The sequence below is a fragment of the Phaethon lepturus genome, unplaced genomic scaffold, assembly GCF_000687285.1.
Source record: "Phaethon lepturus isolate BGI_N335 unplaced genomic scaffold, ASM68728v1 scaffold18000, whole genome shotgun sequence".
Taxonomy (NCBI): domain Eukaryota; kingdom Metazoa; phylum Chordata; class Aves; order Phaethontiformes; family Phaethontidae; genus Phaethon; species Phaethon lepturus.
In genome coordinates, this window is record NW_010511360.1 from 7683 (window position 1) to 32993 (window position 25311).

The window sequence follows — 25311 nt, forward strand, 5'->3', positions numbered from 1 at the left end:
ATAAGGCCTTCAGAATCCAGGACTGTACCTTTCTATTTAGAGACTTCCCCTTCCTTTAGATGTTTTGGCAATTTGAAAAGGCTTTTGTTTATTTTCCTTAAGGAATCACACTGTCATGCTGAAGCCCAACTTAGTAACACAATAGTTAATGCATGTATGTGATTCCACGAACTTCACGGACAGGTGCTGAGGAGGGAAGTGAGGCCCCTTTATTGACACTGAAACCCCAACAGTACGAAATTGTGCCCTTGCATGGTTTTTCTGTTTTGTTGCCAGTACTGAAGGCTTTGTTTAGTACAGGTTTGTCTTTCAAATTTTTTGTAGGTGAAAGAACTGAAAAAAGCAAAAAAAACCTGAAAGCAGTGCTCAAGATACTCCACCTTGTCTGCCACACAGCAGTCAGTGCAGAAGAGTAGAGAGGCAGACTGGTTAGAAAGGAGATCTATTGATTTATCACAAATACCATTGTAGTGAGCATTGTTGGGAGATGAAAGGCATCAGAAGCATAAGGCAATTACATGAGGTTTGGGTAAACACAGTAGTGGTTTTTTGGGAGGCGGTGGGGTGGTGTCCAGTTTGTCCCAATAGGGGACTGTGAAGATAGCCTTAGAATAGTGTAATTATGTTTTGGCAATATGAATTCAGATTAGTGGTCCATCCAACTCAGGAGCCTTTGTAAGAGCAAAGCAGTTGTCCTTTTAATTTGAGTAGGGCAAGTCTGAAATGCTTGTTCTGTGTCAGGGAGGTAAAGCCATGGGCAAGTATTGAGCAGCAATGACTGTTGCCAGATGAACTGCCCAAAATGGCATATAGTGTCAGTGCAGTCCTTGCTTACATCCTTAAATTTTTCACAGCTACAATTCTTCTGTTAAAATGGAAAGTCTTTTTCTTTTGTCTGTTCATCTTTCCATGCCCCATGTTCGTAGCAGATGTGCAGTGTTGTTAAGAAAAAGCAATTCTCACTGAGAACCTGAACTGTCCATGTTACATCATGCAATATGGATGTAGCAGTGGATCGAGTGCTTACAAATTAGGAAACTGTACATTATTGCAAAAGAAAAAATACTAGTGATATTACTTCAGAAAAGCTAGGATACTTTCAAATAACTATTGCTCTTTGTAAATACTTCCTAAAACTGAGAAGCAAGTCTTTGGGAGAAGAACAGCTCTACTTAAATGCGCTGATGAATGCGTGAGAGGAAGTGCTCATGCAATCACCAGTGTTGTCAATAGGTCTTCCTCAGAATGGAAACTAAAATAAGCTTTGTGTAATTATGATTCTGTTCTAATGCATATACCGTGAATAAGGGGTATTAATCCAGAACAGTATTTGGTACAAGGGAACAGAAATATTTGCAGAGCTGTTGCTGGAAGCCTCTGGATAGTGCTGTCTGATGTATTTGCTCTTTCTGCTTTGTGCATTCTGTTCCTTCCCATTAAGAAGTTTTAGTAATCTAGCAGTTATGAAATGCAGTCTTTCCGGCTCCTTTTATGTGGTTGCCAGCTCTAGGTCCTCTTATGCTGCTATGGTACGTTGATGCAGTGACAAGTGTGTGGATGAGCACATTTAAAGACCTAAACAAACTGAGAACTGGAGTTGAAAAGTCCTGTGGATCTTGAGTTTGCTTTTATAATTCTGTAGTTGCATCTGCATCTTGGTATTTCACCAGCATCTAGTGTGGAGGCTCTCTGGTTTTAGAAATGTGATAACAAAAACGTTCTCGTTTTTCGTAACTGCTTTACTGCAAAATATTTATTTGTAAAATAGATGTGTTTGTGCATTTATGTATTCTGTATGCTTTTGTGGCCTTTGAAACAAGTAGAAATTATATGCATATGTTTCAGTGGAATGCCCTGCTTGGAGAGCAAAAATAATGGCTTTTTATATGTTTTGCCTCAGGTAAATTACTCACCTCATGCTTTTTATATTCCTGTGGCTCTCACTTCAAAAGTGCTTACTGTGAACAAACGGAATAGTGCCAGGCACAAATTTACTGGTGGGGGGATACTGCAGCCTGGCCCCAGCCCCAGCCAGGAGCCCTGCAGGCAGCCCTGCCACCTGACTCGATGGCAGCCAGGCAGCTTTGCTGGCACTTCTTCCCCCTGTCCCTCCGGCGCCGCTAAATCCGATCCTGACTGTGAATTGAAAATGATGCGTGTATGTGGCTGAATTTCAAGCAATACTGTAAATCTGTGATTTATAATGCAGTATATTTGGACGCGTTTGTAGAAGGAAACTTGAGGTATAGGCAACCTTTTTTTTTTCCTTGACACCTTTTTAAGCCACAAGAAAGTAAGCTGTCAAAAATTGGAATATTCAGCCGCAATCCACAAGTCATGCTCTAGATAGTAATTTGTTTTAAAAATAGTTTAAAAAATATTTTTGGAGAATGTTCAGAATACATACATTACACAGAATTTCCCCTCTTGTAGTCTGCTGAGAGTACGTTTTCCCATCAGAGCAGCTTTCCCACTTGTCCTTGGAACATTTCACTTTCATTTTTGAATTGCTTAATTACAAATTATAAGTATTTGATGTAGCCTTAATTGGCCTGCTGTTTTCCATAGGAAGAACTGAAAGTGCTTTGAAAATACTGAGCTTAATTTAGCCCTGTTTGCTCCTTTCCTATCTATGGGAGTTCAGAAGGAATTTAGAGTACTTGTTGAATGTTTTCATTGAACATTACTATTAGAGTCCAGTTTACGTTTTTGTTGGGGATTTTTTTTAACCATTACAAACTCTTCAGGTGTGTTGTATGGTTAGGAGAATAAACATGTCCAGGAACATGTTACACCAAAATGAGCTTCTAGATACTTCATACTGAATATGGATCTTCTTCAGTCACTGGGTGATGTATCCAGGCTTTGGGAAGCCGGTAATTTCTGTGTTACGTCCTCTTGGCAGATCCATGCAGTAATATTGATTGTAGCCTTTGGTAGTTTCATGCAAGGTTATTGATTGATCCTGCATTGAAATGCAGGTTACGCTTTACCTACACTTAGAGCAGGTGTCTTAATTAAAAACCTGGGCAGCGAAGAAAGCAGTAAGAGGATAAAATTGTTGACTCTCATTTGTCTGCAGTCCCCAGAAACTGATGCTCTTGGAGCTAATGTGAATTGTTGATTAGGCACAGCATTATTAACAATAATATTTTTCCCCCCCTTATTAACAGCTGCTTGCAGTGGAGAACTGGAACAGCACACAGAGAGACGGGGAGTCATCTATAGTCCTTCTTGGCCATTGAACTATCCTCCAGCTGTAAACTGCAGCTGGTACATTCAAGGAGATCGTGGAGACATGATAACAATTAGGTATGGTTTGATATATGCAGATAAAGGATTGCTTTGCTGAAATGAAACAAAATGTGAGTTCTTATCTGACATACCAGTATGAGGCTGTTTGTCAGAGCTGCGGAATGGCCAAAGGAAGCTGAAGTTGATTACGCTGAAGCATGATTGTAGGTTGGGAACCTCTCTCATTTTAGAAATGTTCCATTGTGTCTTGTTTCTGTAGGCTACTTCTGACATCCGTTATTATATATGCAAGTCACTTGTAGTCTTCTAATATATTTATCTTCAAAATACCTGTCTGAGATTTCATCTGCTGCTGGTGGATGAGGAGGTGGGAAACAGTGATATATTTAATTACATCAGATAGTCCCCTTTCTCGTCATTGCTTATGAATAGGAGTAAGTGAAGGCTATAAAACCTGGAACAGCCTCAGCGGGATATGTAAAATTCTTAGAGCAAAAGTGGCTTTTTCTGTGCTTTCTTGAAATGGTGCTATGTTTAGTTGACACTTGAAGATAATAATTGCTTATTGTTACTTGTTAACCAAAAGACACATACTTTTCTGCTTAATATTTATTTCCAACAGAATTAAATAATAGTTAGCATTTGTGGCACAATTTCAGCTCATTCTATAAAAATACTATTCAGAAGAGACTAGAATATATTACAAATAGTTTGTTAAGAATGTTTAGACTCTAATATCAGCATACTGCAAATGTGCCTAATTTCTCTGGGCTAATCATAGTATCCTTGTCAAACCAAGAATTTCTTACTTAAAAAAAAAGAAAAAAAAGCAAACCTAGGAAAGGGTTTTTGTTTGGTTTTTAGTACTGTTGTATTTGACACCATCTGCTCATTCTTTGCTCAGCTGCTTAAAAGGACTGCAAACCTCTTCAACTGCAGATGCTCAGCAATTAAAAACAAATCTGCCACAGATGGAGTAATAGGAGGGCTCCGCCATCCGTAGTTCAAAATAGGAACTACTCATCAAAAATAAGGAAGTAGATACCTGCCAGCATCTGAGATCCATAAATAGAAACACGCTTTTAAACCCCATTAAATTGTATTGGACTTGGGGAATTTGTTTCAAAGCAGAGGTTGTTGGAAACTCTGAGGAAGCATACCAGTGAGAGACAGGACTTGGCTCTGGAGAGTGGTAGTGTGGTTCATGCTATGAAAATGTCTCAGAGCTCCCAGTTAGAATTACAATACTCTTCTGCAAGTATAAGTGTAACAGAGGCTAAAGAAATAAAGGAAAGTGAGATGAGGAAACTGGTAATAACGTGTGTATACAGTTTAGATGTGTGTATAGCAATATAATTTGAAAGATTTCTTCTTAATAGGTTTGTTTTCTATCACTGGATACACAGCCATATCCTGCCCTCCTATGCACATGCAACAATGGGACCTATGTGTTTACATCCTAGGGAGTAGCGTTACATTTTTGACTATAAATGTACTTGGAATGACTCACTCCAGTGTATGAAATGCAAAATGTTACAGCATCCGAGGACTTATTTAGAAGGTTGTAGCCCTTGTAATGCCAGCGATGTAAAAGAAGCAGCTGACTTGCCTAGGCTACAAGCAAACTGGGAAAGGGGGTTCAAAAACAAACATTTTTTCCTCTTAACAGTTGGGTGTGCTTCTTGTCCTAACCGTGTGCTGATAAGGGCATAAAAGAGTAGCTTTTTAAATTTTCCTAGGAAAATCAAACACAGTTCTTGTGATAACATCTGGATTTTGAAAGGTTTTAAAAAAACCTACCTCCTTTGTGTTAGGTTACGCTGAATGCATTTCCTTTGATCTTGAATTCTCATTGACAGTAAGACAGCAATGTTATGTAAGTATCATATTTGAGATATGACAGAAGTCATTAAGGGATAGAATTCCAACTAAAAGTAGTTTTGATTTCTCAAACGTTTGAATTCAGTGGTCATTTTTTCTAACCGGTTATTCAGCAGCTTTCAATAGAACAGTGCCCAGATCTGCATGTGGATGTAAGATGCTGGCTTCTCTGGGCATGTCCTTCAGAAGCTTTGTCTTAATATCTGCTTTTCAGGGGTGGGTATTGATTTTCTTCATATCCTCACATTTCCATACTTACTGTTGTGCTTTGTAGTTTACTTTTCAGAAGTCCTTTGCAAGGATTCACAAGAACAGGAAGTATATGTTCTTTGTGCTTATTACCTCCCTGTTAATTACGCACGTTTCAATACTTTCTTCCAAGTTTGTGTGTCTGGTGGAACGGTGCTGTTGAGACCTGGGAACAAGTGTGTAGTTACTGCTTTCCAGGACTATGTTGTGTCACTTTAGAGTCAAGTAATCAGTCTGTTAATTATTGTTTTGGAAACTGCTTGATTTTTTTCCTATTTTCTCTATTTTTATGCCTGTTTTCACAGAGGACTACATAAAAATTCTGTAAGATCAGAATAAGATGTCATATGCAGTAACTGCCTCGGTACCATCCTTTACAGGCTTTATATGGGTATATTTCCTCATATCTGAGGAAAAGATCAAATCGTTTTTGTTAGCTGTTGCTGTTACCTGATGGTTGTAATTAGCCTGATGTGGGCAGAGTATAAATAAATTGCGTTTTATATATAGGAATTTATGGGACTGAGAGTAAAATGTTCTCCGTGTTCAGAATTCAAGATAAGAGTATGGAAAAGTGATGTACTTAGTGACCCCCTCAAGTTGTCTCTTATTAATTGAGGGAGGGGGGAGGGGATCACCTTCCTTGGCTTTCACTTCAGTGATTCATGTCACTGGCTTTGAAATAAGAAATTTTCAGATACCATCTGAGTTTCACTTTCTGAGTAGAACTGTGGCCTGTTCACGTAAAGGCTTGCTGGTCTGTAATTGTATGAAGAATTAAAGGGACTGCTTCATAGTCTATTTACCAACTCACAGTGTTTCAGAACTTGACATTAATTGGAAAAAACTCATAATAGCCATTTATTTCATTCAATTGCATGTGCTCAGCTTTTGAAAACGCAGGGCCTGTGTCTCTTGCCTAAGGTTCCACAGTTAGCTGGTGCTTGGGAGCTGGGAGTAGAATAGAGCTTTCCTGACTTCCAGGTCCTTGTGCTTCAGTGGTTAAGCAGAAGTTTTTAATGAGCCAATTAAGTCATCAGTTGTTCACAGTCTGCACTTGCTGTGAGAGGCTGGCAAACAGAAGTAACTTTTCTTGCTTAATTGGCTGGTCTGTTTTATTTCAGGACTGTGCTCTACTGATCTACCCATAATATTTATCCTCCAATTTTTTTAATGAGTTTAGAGGGCCAAATTGGACTTAAATTTTTTTTTATTCATTTACTAATTGCTTTCATTAAGGTTTTATATCTGCTGGGCCTCCAACCTTTTTGTTGTTGTTGTTGTTTGTTTCATTAAGGTTTTATATCTGCCGGACCTCCTACCTTTTTTTTTGTTGTTGTTGTTTGTTTTCTTGATCATCTGGTGTTTGTTTTTTTCCAGTTATAAGAATGCTTTTTTTTTTTTGCTTTAATCTGTAGCTGCTCGTGCTTAAATTACGAAGAGGGTTTTAAGGAATTCCCTACATTATTTATAGAAGTACTTTTTTTTCCCTAGCTGCTACTGCTCCTTTTGGTGCAGATGGCAAAAAGCTTAGCTCTGCTAAGCATTAGTTTTGCAGGTAGCACTTTTTTTTTTTTTTCCTTCATATTTACAGACTGTTAATGTGTATTTGTGGTAATCTGGTTTAATGAAGCTCTTTCCGGCAACACAAAAATACTTGTCAGGTAATAGGAAGATACCATTGTAGGCTACTGTTGCTTCATTTGAGTAACTCAGGCAAGATCTGAGAGAGAGAGAGAAATATGGTCAATCCTGTAATTTTCTTTAAGTTCCTGGAGCCCTGCTCAGTGTTGGAGGTAACCTTTTTTCAGTTTTACACATTTCTGCAGAATTCAGTAAAAACAGATGTAGTGCTGCATTTGTTGTTTCACACTGAGTTGTTCTGATCCTCAGAGTCTGCATGCTTCCAGTGTTTAATAGACTATTCTTTTACTTTTGTATAAAATTAGGGGATTTTTTTAAAAGAAGTTAGCTGTGGAAGAGGCATTCCAACTGGAATGGATAACTGGACTTGGTGCTTTTGAATAGCATCTTTCAGAAGAAACAAAACCTGCAAAATTTGGTCTGATCATTTTGATCTTTTATACCAGCCTCCTCTTCTATTCCTGTATTGTGTTGGAGATTCACAGGTAACAGTGAGAACAGCGTGAGGGCTAAAGCATTTTAAAGGATGTTCTGTGGTTTAGTGATGGGTGTTGTACTTTGTTAATACTGTAGTTCTAGGTGCTCGGAACGCCAGTGTTTGGGTCCTGCAGCATTGTGCCTGAGTGCTCCTCCTCTCCCTGTCCTCTGAACTCTGTGCTCTGGTCATGGAGAGGAAAAAAAGCCTGGAGGAAAGCCAGGTTTTCCTTCCCTTCATCCTTGAGCACTGAGATGCCAGAGCAGAGGAATGTTGCCCTCTAAGGGGTTGGGTGGAGGGGGGTGTCTGCATCCCATGGAGCGGATGCGGTGCAGTGGGGAAGGCTGTAGCTGAGGGGTGCGAGGGCTGGAGTTCAGTGCCGCTGTGCACTGCATCCATGATAGGATGGACCTCTGGGTCCACACCCCACTCTGTCAGACATGTCAGGGTGCTTTGCTGGAGCGGGTTAGTGACAGAATGGACCCTTATTTTGCTTTTCCTCCCAAACCCTGTGCTTCCCTGCCCAAGATGTTTAAAAATACCACAGTACTGACTGGTGCTGCATGAGATATGGATGATATTATCCATTCGTACTCTCTGTTTCAGTATGGCTTGATTCTGTTTCTTGTTTTAATCACAGAAAATGACATGGGTTTTGGATACAAAGGGCCCGAGACCTCCCTCAAGAACCGTAACTACAGACTTCATTCAGTACTTTTCCAAAGACTGTAAGACGTTTGTACAGTCCTACAAGCAGTAGGAGCACAAGACTTTGTCCCTTATTTCCACTGCATACCATCACTCATTCAACCACTGGACTAATCCTTTTGACAGAAAAATTTGCATTCCAGTTTGAGAAAGTTCAACTGAATAAGTAAATGTCCCCACGCTCTATTTTGTGGGTAGCAGGATTAAATTATTCTTCAGAAGTCTGTAACAGCAGCAGTGCTAGATCTAATTACAGATGATGAAAGAAGTGAAGTAGCAGAGGTTGAATGCACTTATTCAGGACTCTTAGGAAAAATAAATCAGTGGGCTATTTAATGTCAGATTAGTGTGGCCCAAACTTCTGACACAAAGCCTTGTTGTTGCAAATGCATTGTAAAGCAAAAACCAATTTATGTATTTATACATGTACACATATGTATTCATGTTGTTTCATATTTTGTTACAAAGGAATGTTTTTTGTATCAAGGTTGGTTGATGGCTCATTCAAATATATCATGCTTCTGGTCTTGAGTAAAATCACCATCAATTTAAATGGCAAAATTTGCTTCCAGTGGAGACAATATAACTTAAAAGGATGCTGGAGTGGAGTGACAGTGCCTTAGTCAAAGCAAAATTTGTTCAAACTATGTCTGTTGATTAGTTTGCATGAGCTAAAACATAATAGCTTTGACTTTGCTTTTGCCCTTAGCAGAAGAAATTTTGTAACTGCTGTGGTATCTATTATATATAAAACTTTACATCACAACTCGAATGTTCTGTATTTCAGAGAGATTGTGTTTGAAACTCCTAGGCACCTGTGATTAAGATGCTTATTGTTTCTTAAAAAGAGTTCATTCGTGTCAATATTCTGAATTGCCCTTTTCTGAATACCAAGGCATTTGTTTCTCGGTAGCTCACGCATCCCTGAGAGGCGTGGTGTGTTCAGGGAGGCTGTTAAAGATGATCCTTCTTTGCAAGTCTCTTCTGCCTCGTCACCCTTCTACTCAGTTGGTTTTGTGGCTAAAGCTTGGGTTTCTTAGTGGAGAAGTGTGGGATTCTGCTCTGAATCTATTTCAGATTCACAACTGACACTTGGGAAAGTCAGTTATCCTCTGTATGCCTGTGCTTCCTTTTGGAAGGTGGGACTGAAGTTTCTTCCTCTTCCACACCCTTTATAATAAACCAAAACAAAGCACTTTACTAGCAATGTACAGTACTACGTTCTCAAGGTGCAAGTAGAAGGTATTGTTAATTATACCCAGTGCAGGCGCTCTACAGGTATTGCTGTCATCTGCAGAGGAGTTTGTAAACAAGGCATGTGCATGTAGCTGACTTTCTGTACTCTTCCTTTGTGTGAATCTTAAAAGTGTTCAACCCTTTTCTTTGGTGTTTTGTTTTGTGTTTTTTTTCCCCTAGAAAGAAATGCATTTTAATGTAAGGTGCAGACAGCTTATTATATAGGCAAATTCTCCTCTGGGTGTGTGCAGTCATGAATTATTTACGTGATAGGCAAAAGTAGCTCTTTTCAGCAGAGTGGGGAAAGTGAGTGGCTGTGGGACTTCACTGGAGTGCTGGGAACCGGGTAGGATAGGAGAACAAATTGTTTAGCTCTTTAAGGTTGGTTCTGGTACATCTAAAATAACTATAGAAGTAAGAGATCAAAAGATTTACTAAATGATCTTGTTTGTATCACACAAGCAGAAGTTTTCTAGTCGTTCACCCCCGTTTCCAGTTCTGAGTTTCCATTTCTTCATTTAGTGACTGTTCCTTTTTCTTAAAAATTTGTGGTGTTGGGCTGATAGGTATTTCTAATATTTATCCAAAAAGTCTTTATGACAAAAAAACCCGACAAACAATCCTCCAGGTAGATGATAAAAACCTTTGTTGAAGTCTGGTGCCAAAATGACATACAGAGAGCAAAACCAATGTGGTAGCTCAGTCTCGCATCTCTTGCAACAGACCCGATGCGGGTGCCCATAGTTTCACTGATGCTTTGTGTAATTCCTTTTTGTGCTGTAGTGTCTCTTCATACACTTTCTTGGTCATTAAAAAGTTTTTTGCAAAACACCTGGGACAGATACGCTTTAGTTTACCTTTGCATGGCTGAATACTTAAATCTTTTCATTCTAACTGCAACAGTCATCTAAAACTTCCTTGCAAAATATGCTTGTTTCGGAAGCCTGATGAGATTGCTTATAGCAAAGAATTAGGTGCTGTGGGAATATTTCTTCCCAGCTGGGAAGACACATAAAGCATGGTGGGAGAAAAAGAGTTAGAAAAGAGGAAGGCCATATTTCTAAGTGGATTGTCCTTGCCTGCACATACACTGTTGGACATCTCTTAATTCCCAGTTTAACATGATGCTTTTAGTGCTCTCTTTGCTTTCTCTTGCTGATAATTTGGGGTTTTTTGAGAGTTACTAAGCAGATATGTTTGGCAGAACCTATAGGTGTGTGTAGGCTGGGTCTCCTGCTTAAATGAATTGGCTAGTTTACGTAGTTACACCTTCAAAGGACAAGATCTGGCAGGCATTGACAGCCTTTTGTAAATATACCGTTATCAGAAAATTATCTTTCTGTTTATCTTTTGCAATGAATTCGTCTTTTACGTTTGTGAAAAGTCCTTTGTGGAAAGAGATCTGTATTTCGTTAACAGCTTTTCAGCCTTTCTGAAACTTCTGTCTAGGTATTTGCATGGAGTACCCACAAATTTCTACCGAGTTGATTTTGTGTAGCAGAGTTACATGAAAGAGGGCTAAAATTCATTTCTAAGTGTCTGGAATAGTGTGCCTTTTCCTAATGAGTGTGCTTCTCTGTGCAATGCTATTGTCATTGCAGATTACTGAATGCAAATGTAAACTGTTTCATCAGACAGCAAATACCCTGTATGGTTCCTGAGCTACAGGTTAGGGAGTATTATCTGGTAGTGTTCAGTGTTCTGCAAACAACTGGGGCACCTCTTTGCACTAGGTAAGCTACTAGGTAAGCTTGAATAATCACTGGGCTTGTGTCAGCAGAAGGGCTGGAGTTTTGACTGTAAAAGGTTATAGGCTTGTTTGCTCTGCATTTGCATTCCCAGAAAGGGAATATTTTAGTCTTTGAATTAAAAAATAATAGTGTTAGACTTAGGTTCCATTTCCAGCCCTTGCAGTCCTGTTCTCTTCTTGCCCTGTCCCTGCCTATCCAGTGCTTGAAGAGTTGATTTTTCTGTCTCGTATTTATCCCTTTAGGGTTCTTTGTACTGCTCTCTAGTGTTCTTTTCCCACAACAGTAGTCTCCCCTCTCATCCCATAGTTTCATAGCTTTTAAGGTTGGAAAAGACTGCTGAAATTAATCTACCTTCTGTATAAGGTATTCTGGAATTTTCCTCTTACTTATATCTGGTATTTTAGGAAGCCAATTTGTTTAAGGACTCTGAGTAAAAGAGGAATCATCCTTTCAGCTTTTGGAGCTACTTGGCATGCTGCTTATGCCTGTGAGATGGGTGCTTCTCCAAATTGCGGGAATTGGAGTGCTCTGTTGATATGTACTGAAGATACTGTAGGTGTTTCATTATCTTTGAATGGGATCTCTTTATGTTGGCACTGCTTGGTGTAGAAAGTCAACTGTTACAGTCTGTTTTTTCTCTGTTTGGCTTTGTTCCAGATACTTGTTCTCTTTGTAACTTTTGTTTTCTTTTGTTCCTAACAGTTTTAAGAACTTTGATTTGGAAGACTCTCAGAAGTGTGCAGTAGACTGGTTGATGATTGGCCCCTCTTCCAAGAGGGAGGAGTACAAAGTGTGTGGATCTTCCATACCTCCGTCTTTCATCTCTGCAAGGGACCATGTTTGGATATTTTTTCACTCGGATGCATCAAGCTCAGGACAGGCTCAGGGATTTCGCCTTTCTTATATTAGAGGTAAAACTTTACGGTTTTGCTGGCTTCACTTATACTCTGTCTGGCAAAACTTGAAGACGGTAGTATTTTGTGTTGACAGAAGTCTTGGGTCAGTCTTGATGACTGTAAGTTGTTAGCATGGTAACACTGATATTTGGCTTTTTAACAGTATTCCTGGAGTGTACTGGCCTGAGTGATTGACTTGTGACATGCAGGGTAGTAGATGTTAAAAAGTGACATCTGATCTTCCCAAAGTTTTGATACTGACTTTTTTCTCCTTGCCCTCTTTCACAGGAAAGGTAGGTCAGGCCGTATGTCAGTCAGATGAATTCCATTGTGCAAACGGAAAGTGTATTCCCAGTACTTGGAAATGTAATTCCATGGATGAGTGTGGTGATAACTCAGATGAGAGAAACTGCACTGTCCCTCCAACAGAGCCTCCTTCCAGCATCTGTCCCTCAGGAATGTTCCAGTGCAGTGCAGCCCACTCTACGAAGTGCTTGATGAACGAGCTGAGATGTAATTCCGTTAAGGACTGCAGTGACGGTTCGGACGAAGATAATTGTCCTGATCTTTCCTGTGGCAAAAGGCTGGGTAATTTTTATGGATCTTTTGCTTCCCCAGACTTATTCCGTGCTGATCACAGCAGATCAGACCTTCGTTGCACATGGTACGTGGACACACAAGATAATCGACATGTTCTGTTGCAGCTTGATTTACAGTTAGGCTACAATGACTATGTAAAGGTGTATGATGGCATCGGAGAGAGAGGTGATAAATTAATGCAAACATTTTCGTACCACAACAATAGGCATTCGGTGAGTGTGGAGTCGTCAAAGGGCCAGCTCACTGTCTCATATCACGCCCGCTCCAAGAGCACGGGCCATGGGTTCAATGCAACCTATCAGGTGAAAGGCTATTGCCTTCCATGGGAACACCCCTGTGGAAGCGATGAGGAATGTTTCACAGATAAGCAGCGTTGTGATGGCTGGTGGCACTGTCCAAATGGCAAGGACGAAGAGAACTGTCCCGCTTGCCAGAAGAATGAATACCCATGTGAAGGAAACAGTGGGCTTTGTTACTCATTACTTGACCGCTGTAATAACCAAAAGAACTGCCCAGATGGCTCAGATGAAAAAAACTGCTTTACTTGCCAGCCAGGAAACTTCCATTGTGGTACAAATCTGTGCATCTTTGAGACTTGGCGCTGCGACGGCCAAGAAGACTGCCAGGATGGAAGCGATGAACATAACTGCCTGGTGATCGTTCCCAGGAAGGTCATCACAGCTGCTCTGATCGGGAGTCTTGTGTGTGGCTTGCTGCTGGTGATAGCACTGGGTTGTGCATTTAAATTATATTCTCTGAGGACCAGGGAATACAGGTAAGCATCTTGCTTTTATGATGCTTTAACAGCTGTGGTGTTTTTGTCGTCTTGTTTAAAGGACGAAAAGTTGCTTGTTAACCAGAGAATTTGCAAAACAGTGTGAAATCAGTCACTGGAATTGATAACAAATAAGTAGCAGTCACTGCATTAGGCTTAGAGAAGAGTAGTTAAGATTTTCGGAAGTAGCGAAGGGAATGTCAGCTCTTCTGTGATCTATGAGAAGTATACATGTATTGTGCAGGCTGGCAGAACCTGTATCTAACTTAAATCAAAACTGTTTTGAGCAGTTTCCTCTCCCTCCTCTTCCCCCTGCAACAAACCCCTTGCCCCTGCCAGAAATTGAATGCTGAACTGGTATAGTGAAGTCTTTGCTGAATCTGAACTGAAAAACCCTAAACCCCTCCCCAAATCCTCTAGTTCTCAGTTCTATTAAAAGTGATGTCCTGCAGTGGTGGGGCTTGTTCTGGGCAGGAGTTGTTTACCTCCACTGTTCCCATTGGTGTGTGCTGTGCCCCTTTCCCCTGGCCCTATATGCTTTGCGGTATGGATAGTGTTTCTGTGCCTGTGTGTTGTATGCTTGTGCAAGCATGGTTCTGCCCTTTGGGAGAGCGTCGAAAGGGACTTTCTGATGCCCACCTCTTGTCATATGCACCAGCTCAGTGCCGTGCTGCTGGCGCCGTTGCTGCTTTCAGCACAGCATGCTTTACGTTCTCTCCTGATCAAATCTGCATGATTAAGGAGCTGGAGAACAGCCCCTGTGCTATGTTGGGAACCTTGATGCCTCAGTTCTGGCAGGACAGCCAAAGCTCTCTGCAGCTGCAGGCTGCTGCAGTTGTGTGACTCTTTCAAGTTCTTAATGTTGTTTTTTCCAAAAATAACCTTTGGGCCCTTGCTGAACGAGTTATCACTGTTACTGGCATAAGCTGGCTGATGGAAAAAACTTCAGTTGCCACAGAGTCCAACCTGGGACTGCACCAAAGAGTTGGCTGATTTGATTCACTGATGCTTATACCCTGTACTCTCAGTCCTTTTGTTTATTTTAGCATCCTGATAAGATTTTCACGGAGCCTATTTGAAGGTTTGCGTTTCTGCTGCTAGCGCGAAGCCCTCTGTACCGCTTTTATACGTTAATGTGGGGGAGGCAGGACAAAATGACTGTTAACTTCCCTTCCATGTTTTCCCTCTGGTTCTGTTTACAGAGCATTTGAGACCCAGATGACGCGACTTGAGGCAGAGTTTGTGCGGCGGGAAGCTCCACCTTCCTACGGGCAGCTGATTGCGCAAGGGCTTATCCCCCCAGTTGAAGACTTCCCTGTGTACAACGCATCACAAGTATGGAGACAGGAGTGCCAATGAACCCATCAGCAGCCAAACTACTATAAATTAGATAGAATCAATCTGGAACCGTATTATTTCAGTAGCTCTGCTAATTATATGGAAGTCATATAAAAATGTGTATGTTTTACTTGGAGCTGAAGAACCACAGTATGCATCTTGGTGCCACGGGTAGTTTTGAACACATTAAATGTCTTTGCTAGGGAACAGCAGTGATAAGCACATGCCATTTTGCTGTACATCAAGATAGAATGAGCAGAGACAGAGAGAAAGGTCAGAAAGTAAATAGGAAAAAGGCTTTTCAAGATGAAACTGTAGTGTGCCTGAAGCGATAAGGAAGTAAGGTCTTCAGCAGTATTTTGGGGAAATTCTGGGATTATTTTTCATTTACAAATACATTACACTGGGAAGCCATTAAATCATTCTTCTATTTCATTGCTGAGTTCTCAAAAATCTCCTGTGCCCTGTCAGAAGTATCCAACTGTGACACTGTTCCTAGTGTGATAAAGCTCTTGTAGTTTGTTATTTGAGTGGAGAAGTAGTTTGCCTTGGCCTTTCTTCTCTGCTGTTGTCATAAGCTTTTGAGGATCCTCTGCTGTTGCTGATGATAGAGGACTCAGTGGTCTGCAGTCTGGTTTTTAGTGGTGATCTGGTCGTGTGAGTGGAGTGTCTTCCTGGGCAGACAAGTAGAGCTTAAACTCATAAAGGAAGCACTCTAAGGGGAGAGCCTTTTGGTACAGGCAGAGCCGTCTTCGGTATTCTTAAATAGTTCATTAGAAAATACACATTTAACAAGGGAATGTAGGGATCAAGTCTGAGAATTCTGGTAAGGTGGAGATATTCGTGGTAAGAACAGGGTTTAGGAGAAGTCTTCTGAGTGTGTGTGAAATCATAGTTTGTTACGTCTATTACAGGCTTCTGTGCTGCAGAACATACGAACAGCCATGAGGAGGCAGATGAGACGACACTCGTCAAGACGGAGCTCATCTCGGCGGCGCTTGGGCAGGTTCTGGAACAGACTCTTCCACAGACCTCGGGTGAGAGGGCAGATCCCGCTCCTGACGCCCGCTCGCACTTCACAGACTACACTGGGTGATGGAATCATCAACCGTGCTGATGGGACTCTTCGGAGTCCTCCACCTTCGCCCGAGGGACCTAGCTTAGAGGCAGATGCCCATGGCCAAGCCAGGGGCCTACAAGAAGCTGGATGTAGCAGCTTGCAGCCAGAGACTGAAATCACAGAGCCATCGCCTTCAAATGTCGTGGCGAATACTTGCACAGCAGCATACGCAGAGCCTGAGGCTGGACGCGCTGATAAATCTTTAGGTGCTGAGACCTCTGGCAGTGAGTTTAAGCAGTCCAGTAAAGTGGATTCAGGAAAGGCTTTCAGAGATCCTTTATCTGAAAGTGTTGCAGAAACGCTCCATGGAGGGTCAGCATCCAGGAGGACTGTCCCAGAGGACAGTAGTTTAAGTAGAAGTCATCCGCTGAGTGAAGAGCCATGTAGATTACCCTTAAAAAAGTGGGAGTCTGCTTACTCAGACAGCCCTATGAATGTTCATATCCAAGTGGATGGACAAAACCGATGTTGCCCTAACTCATGCCGGGAGGAACCTTTGGGTATTCATGCGGCTTGTTGCCATTCTGTGGAAGTGCCAATGTTAGAGTCCTCTACTCCCCTTTCTGAAATCAATACCAGTGATGATGAATCTTTACTTGTTTGCTGATAAAAAGTTTTGGTTTGGCCCGGTAAATTTTGTAACTTCATTGTTTATATGACAGTGCACTTTGATGGGTGGTATGTCCGTGCTCTCAACTTCCCCTTAAAACCCCTGTGCTTTGGTCCCGCAGGGAGTAGAGTACAAGACTAACTGGGACAAGTTTATGTCTTCGTTGCTATTCCTGAAACTCCAGTGGGGCAGAAGTAGGCCAGTATGTGATGTCAGGGGCTAGGAGAGCAAGAATGTGTCACTGCAGTTTGGAGGCATCTTCATCCTCTGGTATTTCTTCTGTGCATTTATTCACTCTGCATTCAGGGAATTAGTGTTTCTTTGCTTTTCAGGTGGTCTTACTGAAACTAGAGAGAACTCTGTTGGAACCTGGGGTGGGGAAGCAGTCATTGTAACTATGAACTAGTAACAACTGAAACTAGTAACTAAATTAGAAATAACATCGTTGTCTTTTTAGACATAATTTAATTAAAATTTAATAATTTTAATTGGAAATACTGAGAAGGAAATAAAATCCTTTGTAGCTTCCTCTTTGCAGAAATTGCTCACTTCCTTTGCTCCCTTCAGAAACGTTTTGATGACCATATGTACCTTGAAGCATCCACTAAAACCGAAGTTCTGTGTACAATATCCAAAGTGGTATCAGGTGTCTCACCTGCTACAGCTTTGTAATAAGAGATTAGCAGTGTTCTGTCTAAGTGGAGTGCATTGAACTTCAGTTGCAGCAATATTTCTCTTTGGTGTTGTCATATGCTACATTCTCTTCATTATGATGTTGTGAAGGTTGAAGAATTGTTTGCTTTCTCCCCACCCTCTTTTTCCACTCCTCCCTTCTGTTTTCAGGGACTTTTATTATACCACTTCGGGTGGCTTCACAGCTCCTGTTGGCTGCAGTAGGAAGCACTGAGCACTTGGTAACTGTCAGGATCAGACTTCTGCTTTATTTTGAAATAAAATCTGCTTCACAAGTTTGCTTGTAAATCTGCTGCCTAGGTGCAGATGTATAAATCAGGGTTTTTTTATTTTTAGAGGATGCCATTTTGTTTGCTTTTTTCTTTTAAGAACTGAAATTGGTGACATTTTCAAAGCTGACACTGTGTGGATTGTACAACACAAATATAAACTGGTGCCTTTTGGTTTTTAGAGTGTAATTAAAAGCAAGCAAGATATTTACCTGGAAGAAGGTTGACATTGCTTAACCAGGAGTGTCTCGGTGCAGAATGACAGGACATTACTGTGTGATAGCTTGGCCCTGTTGCGGCGGTTGGGGTGTTGGCCAGGCTCCCCCACGCTCTAACAAGAGCTCTGCTTCAGTTCGTCCATGACGCAGTGACAAACTAAAATGCTTTATATAGGAATTAAAAAGGAAGTTGATGCTGCTGCTCTGTAAATACCCGAGTGCTCTGAAGCCTGTTTATTGCTGTAGGAACTCAAGTTGCCCAAAGTTAACTGAACTTGTGAAGTTGAGGTGCCCTTTGCCGTCTGTGGACCTGGGCTCTGCTGTCCACAGGACCCTCCTGGCTGTAAAGGCAAACAGGCTTTCACAGTGAACAGTTAAGTTTACGTCAAAGTGTCAAAAGATGTTTTTCCTTTAAATGGGATATATTTTGCCCTAGATCTTTTACTAGGCCTCCCTTTGAGAGTGCCTTAAAAAGAACAAGGAATAGGACTTTGGCTTTGCAAAAATGTAACATGGAAGGATCAAATTGAAGTGATTTCTGTTTTTTTTTCCCTTCTTCGGTTGCAAATTGGTTTCATACTGTGCATTCCAGAGGCAGAAAATTCAAAGTCCTTAAGGGCATTAATAGCAGGAAGGGCTTGTGGCAAAATGCTAACAAGTAAGCGTCACAGTTAGATAAAATAAATACTGCTCACTCATTTTTTCCAAGTTCTTCTGTGATCAGAATTCATTTTATCAAAGGATATGTAGTTTTGAAAGAGATCTTGCTTTCATAGCATTTGTAAGCGTTTTGGGTACATTCCACCTTTGCAAGGCCATGTGCTGTAGTCATTACACTGCCAGGGTTGTTTGCATCTAAGGCTACAGGTTTTAGTGTCGTCTTTTTTTTTTTTTTGTCTAAAGGTAATTTTAAATACATAGAATTGTACGTGTAAAGTAGTTAATTATTAATGGCAGATGATATTTCAAGGTTACTGTTGTGCAGATATGAAGGGCCTTAGGAATAAGTGTATATTTAACTCTGTTACAGAAATGTATTTCTACAGTAAAATAATGTTGATCATACTATGCCTTAAACTGTCACCACTGCAAGGCTCTGAAAGTTAAACCTGTACTTCAGAATACTGCTATATTTTGGGAACAACCCTGAACAACTAACACTGTATTTTTTTTTTTTTAAATGTGTAACTTCACGTAATTTCTTACAAATGTCATACGTATTTTGTGTACTGATCCACAGTGGAAATTTCATTGAGAAGGTTTTATTTTTAGAAACTTAAAAAAATCCAGGTTAATAAAAATGTGATGCTTGAAGTGTGCAGCCCTCGCTACTGGAATTCGTAGCCTTGCAACAATGAGAGATACAAGCCTGGTCCTCTCAGTAAGCACCTAACTTCCGTATGATGCAGTATTCTCTCCGACCCCCCCTGCCCCGGCTCCCTCCGGGGAGTGGAGGGAAGGGTCACAAATTTACTCTTAATTTTGCAGAAGAAATCCGTATGTCTGCGCTGTGAGCACAAAGAAGTGTGTTGGGGTGTCCTGGAATATCAATACCTGAAGAAATCACAGTCAGCCTTAGTGTACGTCTGCCCTTCCTCCAGCTCCTGTAAGCATCAAGCAGTGAGTCAACCACCCTCAAAGACACCTCAGTTCTGTTTCACGTAAGCTTTCTCCTTGCACTCAGAACTTCTTAAAACTTAAAAAAAAAAAAAAAAAAAAAAGGTAAAAAAACTGCTACTGTGCCGGACATGTGAACAGGAAGATCTTGTTGTTACATTTCTTTGCTGAGTGGAAAATATCACACTTCAATGACTATATAACCTAAAATTAATCAGCTAATAAACTTGTTAAAATTTTTGTTATTTTAATAATGCTTTTTTGCACTCTAAATATTTTTGTAGACAGAAGGGAAACAGTATTTAGTGCTTTTTTTTTTAAGGTCCAAAACTCCCCAGTCCAGCAGCCAAAAAACACCTCCCTAAAAAAACCCTCTGAACAGAGAAGAATACACTGGTTTAAGAAGAATGGAAGCTCATAGGCAGCATTAAGGGAGAAGTTTGACCCCCTTACGTTTTCTCTTACTGCTATTAAAACATGGGGAACATTTCTGTTTGAAATTCTGGCACCTTCCAGCTTGTAACTCTGTAACATCCCTTAAATGTACTTGTTTTCTTTTTCTGTTCTCTGTTTTGGTGTTTGGGGTGGGTGGGGGTTGTTTGTTTGGGGGTTTTTTTTTATTTATTTATTTACATGTTGTATATATTCATTTAGAGATAACATGTTGCCGTAACATGCGTACAGTTACATGGTTCAGGTATGGCATCATGGTTGCCAGTGTCTGCTGGTTCCTGGACAATGATACTAAGCAAATAAGGTGCTGGGCATCATCATACTTTGCTCTTGCTTTGGACTCTTAATTTTTAATAAAATTTCGTGTGCCCAGAGAATGTGGTTTTCTGACTGTTGCTGTAAGAGCAAAGATCGAGGGTGCCTAAACTGTACTCCCACAGCCGTCGTGTGACTCTGCATATGCCAGCCCACGGTTCAGTGTGTTGGCATGACGATGAAGGGTTGGGTTGGTTTTTGGTTTGGGTGATTTTGGTTTTTTTGTTATTATGTGCATTTTCTGTTAGGTGAAGCTGTGGAGGTGCATCGCTTTTTTACATAGTACTTGTGAAATCTTACCGCTAGCAATTCACTGGTGTATACAACTGCCTTTAAAGGCATGTATGCATATACCCCAAATAACAAAAAGCAACCCTGAAGTGTATGACTCTTTAGGTGGTGTTAAAAAACACCATTTCTGACACACAGCCTCTCATGCCCATCACCGAGGGCAACACTTGTTTTGCTGATGCTTCCCCTTCCCCGTCTGCGCTGCGGAGGGTACCGCTGGCTCTATCCTCCCGTGTTTTTCAGGAGAAGGTGCATGCTGGGTTATTTTTGTTGACAGAGGTTTACTCTACAGACTTGGAAATCTCTTATCTGTATTGAAGAGAACTGGATGGACTTTATGGTCATCCAGATTTGTCCGTAGCCATGAAGGATGGGAGGACACAGCTTGTTGCAGACGGACACCCCTCCTAAACCTCGTAGAAAAAGTGTTCGCTTTGCTTTGTCATGAAGTGCCCATTCAGCTGCGCTGATAGCGGCAGAAGCAGTAATACTGCATACTGATGTAAGCGAGGCCAAAATAAATATAGCCCCTAAAATGCATATGCAGTAATAAATGGTACCTATGCACTTGCAGCAGGTTGTTGACAGCCTGTGCAATAGATATGACAAACAGAGGAGCTAACCTGCAAAGCCTCGAGGGAATTATGTATTTTTTTAATCAGACCTTTCTCTGAGAGGGAGAAGACCTGCTTTTGCTTATTTAGCATTTTTGGTCTTTGCAGGAGACTGAGTTTTAGTCTCCCAGGCAGGCATTAGGATTTAAAATCCAGTACGAATGCTATCTGCCCGTGAGCTGAACTCGCAGGCAGCAAAGCTGGTCTCCGGTCTGCGGTCGGTCTGTCACGCTAGCAGGTGCGGTTCAGTCAGCCCACTCCCCCTCCGGATTCTGCCTCTTGTGGTCTTGGCTACAGGCGTTACGCGGTGACCAAGGCTGATGTGAGTGGTAGAGGTTTACATTTTAATTCCCTCTTCGTTCTATGTGTTCCCTGTGTTACGACGCATTCTAGGTCTCCCTCCCTTCTATCGCTCTCTCCTACCTTAGGACTTCAAGACAAATTTTTTTTGGGCCTCTCAGCATCTCTTGGTCACTTTCTAATCCTTTTCCTCGGATTTTCCTTTTTCATGTGTCCAAGTGCAGGAGTTTCTTGCTGAAGTTAGAGCACTGGTGAGAAGTGTCAAGGTCCAAGGAGGGGAGATTTACAAAGCCGAAGAGGTTTTGCCTGTAATTCACAACTGAGTCGGAAGTGGTGACCCAGGAGGGTGCACCCTGCCCAGAGAGGCCACGCCATCTGAACGCTAACACTTTAGGAAAAAAACAAATTCCAGCAAGGTTTACTTTTTTTTTTTTTTTTTTTTACATTTATGACATGTACTTCAATATCTCTCCTAAAACTCCTCAGCAGCTGAATAACTGCCAACTTCTTGTTGTTTAGTGTTTGGTACAAAGGGGCTGGAAAGCAAATGGGTTTTGTTTTCAAGGTTTCAAGAACTCACAAGTAAGAGTGAAACATGAGAATCGCCTTGGCACAGGCTTCTGAAAGCGAAGCGTGGGACAGCACGTTTGCTGGGGTTTTTTGTTCGTTCGTTCGTTTTCCCCTCAAAAGATGAATCATTTTATTTAGCTTCAGCTCTTCGGCGTGGAGAGGCACGTTCGCTTCCACAGCACTAGCTTGTTCACAGAAAAGCTCCCCAACCCACCACAACTGCCGCCGGGGCGCCGGCGGTGCTCTTCCGGAGCCGCCAGCTCGCGTCCCGGGGTCTAAGGCTGAGTCAGGGGCGCGCTTTCGGAAGCGAGCGAGGGTGGCTAATGAGATCTTGTCTGCATACTTTTGGATACTTTTTTTGGTAAAGATGCTGCCAGCTGAAATGTAATATTAAATACGCAGTGACTCATCGATCCTTTCTGAGCTGGTGAACGCTCTGACCTGATGTGAGTCTCTTTCCTTGACCCTGCTGAGATCAAACTCTTTCTGGTTTATGTACTAACGTGAACTGAAAAAACCAATTCCTTTATCAAGCTGATGAAGACACTTGAGAGCGACCAGGCCAGCAGCACCTCCTCTGCCTCATGCTCCCTGTGCTTCCCACCGGTGCCCACCCAGCTCCTCTTTCCTGTTGGACACCATCTTATTTGGGAGAGGGACTGTCTTCCGGTCTCCGCTGCGCACAGGACGTAGCAGTGATGTGATCTCTTGCTGCTTCGCTCAACACTTACAATGCAGATAAGAATAATCCCATACACCTTTCATTGCCCTTGCAGGCTGTAAAGCTGACTTACAGGTGAGCCTCTTGTTAATACTTGCATTATCTCCTTTCCCCTCTGAAATTCTCTGATTGCTGTCCAAGCGCTAAAAGAATAAACAGCACGGAGCACTTCTCTGCGTTACAGCCGCTGATATTTTGTGCTACATAAATGTAATAGGATACAGTTTATAGTCTTGTATAGAATTGCATTGCTTTTAAAGCTTTGTTTAAACTCCTTTCTTTTGGAAACAACTTGCTTTTCTGTATCAAGTATCACAATGTTCTTGACATGCTTGTAGTGTCACCTGTCTCAGGGTTTTTCTTGGGTTCAGTGGGCTTGAAAATACTAGTGGTTATGTCTCCTTTGGGTCGTCTGCTTCATCTTTTGGAAAAATCACACTTAGACAGGGTTGAGCATGCTGCTAAATTCATTTGGCTTGTGAATTAATCTTTCTAGTTCTGTACATTGATTTCTATGTTTAGAAATTAGTTCACAATTTGTACAACTTCTGCAAAGTCTTTAAAAAATCATACACGTGATGGTGGGAGCACAGATGAAGCCGTTCCTAAAAATGAAATACGGCATCATGGAACAGCTTTTGGGGGTTTGTTTGTAATTTGAAGATGAGCTCTACTAACCCATCCTGTTCTAAATCCAGCCTTCTGATTTAAGGCCAAATGTTGATTGTTTTAAAGCACGGCAGTATAATCAGGGAAAATTGGAGCCAGACCCAGTTAACAACTGTGAGGCAATTGGTCCTTTCATTTTGCTTTTGATTTCCTTAAAGAAAATTCAAGGAAAGCCTTGGTAGCAGTTACAGCATATTATTATTATTAATAGTAATAATAATTTATTATTATCTACTACTACCTTTCTCATTACCATACAGACTTGTTGTCTCAAGAGCTGCAAAGTTTCCATGCTTGCTGATTTCCATACCTTAATTATTTAAACAAACCAACCCACACCAACACTTAACAGTTCTGAAAGCAGTCATTATTGCTGGTGCTATAACGCATTTAATTTTCCCATTAGATAATAAAGTTATTGAAAAAATTAATCTGTTGGAAATTATACCACAGAAAGTGGACTTTGAACTATGGAAAATAAGACTCAGCCGTGAGAGCCTGTGACACGGGCTAAGTGTTCAGGTGCTGCTTAGCCGCTATACATACGGGAGGTGTGCTGTGAATTTAAAAAAAAAAAAAAAAAAGACAAGCTGAATATATATGATTTTCATTAGCAAACTTTATACATTTGTAACATTTAAAACGTGGAATCTCTCTTTACATATGTGCATATGTACACCAAAGCCACATCTTTTTCTTTAGCTAAATGTATATTTGAATCTCTTACAACTAACATCTTTATACAAAGAGAAGAGTGTAGGTTGTGTTTCTTTTTAGCGTCTACCATCTGAAAGTCCAAAGAGAGATGGATAGATTTTTAAAAATAAAAATACTTCTGAATAATGATTTGTGTTGGAAAGATACGTTCCTTGAGCTCGCTCATTATTTTGCGTCTATTCTTAAATCTTTGTAGAGCGTGTGGTACTTGACGAACTGAGAGAGAATGAATCCTTACTTTTTGTACCAGGACCTGTAACACATAGAAAGATACTTTTAAAACTAAATTCACATGGCTGTTACCAAGGCTACTGAATGTGATAGTTATTGTTTTCAAAAGTTGCAAGAGAATAGTAGTGATTCAAAGCATTGCTCAGAGCTGTTCTCGCATTTCGCAGTTTCAAAAGACTCTTTGGTGTCATAGTGGCCATATTGCTACAGCTGCTAATCTCTCAATTAAATACGTGAACTAGATTTTTTCCTACTGTTTGCCACAAATAAAATATGCAAAACACTTTCTAAAGAGCATCTGATGTGAGAACGATTGAGGCCTGTTACTGGCTGAGCGTAGGTGTGACGGGGAGTTGGTCTCTGAAGCAATGCGGAGCATCACCCGACACTTCAGTAAAAAGGAGAAACGTTGGGCTTCGTTCCTGTGTTTCCTTCGAGTTCCCGCTGCTGAGCCCGCTGCAAACCCCTCCGCAGCTTCGTCTTCCCCCGTCGGCACCCGGATCATGCTGAGCTTCACGCAAGAGTTCCCGGGCGCTGCAATGAGCTCCGTCCCCGTCCGGGATGCGGGAACCCAGCTCTGCCTTCGCAAAAATGCTTCACAATTGAGATTCTTGAGATTTTTATCGCTACTTCTGTATATTTATTTTCTATGTCACCAAACGATGTCTGAACTGTCAAGCAGACTGTTGATTTTCTACCTTTAGCTCTAAGGTCCGCCCAGGCTGGTTAGCCTGCCGTGCCGGAGCTCGGGTGCTCGGACGGACGCGCTGTCCTCTTGCAGGTATGTGGGGGGATGATGTTTGGGATTGTAACTTTGACACTCATGTGCTACGTGCGGATTCACCCCACCCAGCGATAGCAACAGGAATTTTCCTGCTGGCATGGGTGTCCTAAGGTCTCCTGACTTTCCCTTTGATTTTGCGTCGGGAGCTGCCCTGCTTTTGAAATGCCTAAATTTGTATGTCTCCAGTGGACCCTCATGGATGCTAAAATCAGTATTCCAGAGCTGTATCTGTGCTGCTTTCCCCTGCTGAGCAAGTACACAGCCAGAAAAAAACAACCAGCGCCTTATTTTATATTTTATTTGTCGTCTTT

At 41.3% G+C, this 25311-nt stretch overlaps 1 protein-coding gene across 1 annotated transcript in view; it reads left to right on the forward strand.

Moving 5' to 3' along the window:
* Positions 1-16844, forward strand: part of LOC104618239 (low-density lipoprotein receptor-related protein 3-like) — a gene marked incomplete at its 5' end in the record, with an annotated part of 19473 nt that extends 2629 nt beyond the window's left edge. The window contains 5 exons of the mRNA XM_010283787.1: positions 3174-3312; positions 11902-12110; positions 12384-13470; positions 14673-14805; positions 15723-16844. Of these exons, the coding sequence (XP_010282089.1) occupies positions 3174-3312; positions 11902-12110; positions 12384-13470; positions 14673-14805; positions 15723-16535 (2381 nt within the window). The remainder of the gene's footprint in view (positions 1-3173; positions 3313-11901; positions 12111-12383; positions 13471-14672; positions 14806-15722) is intronic.
* Positions 16845-25311: the final 8467 nt, after the last annotated feature.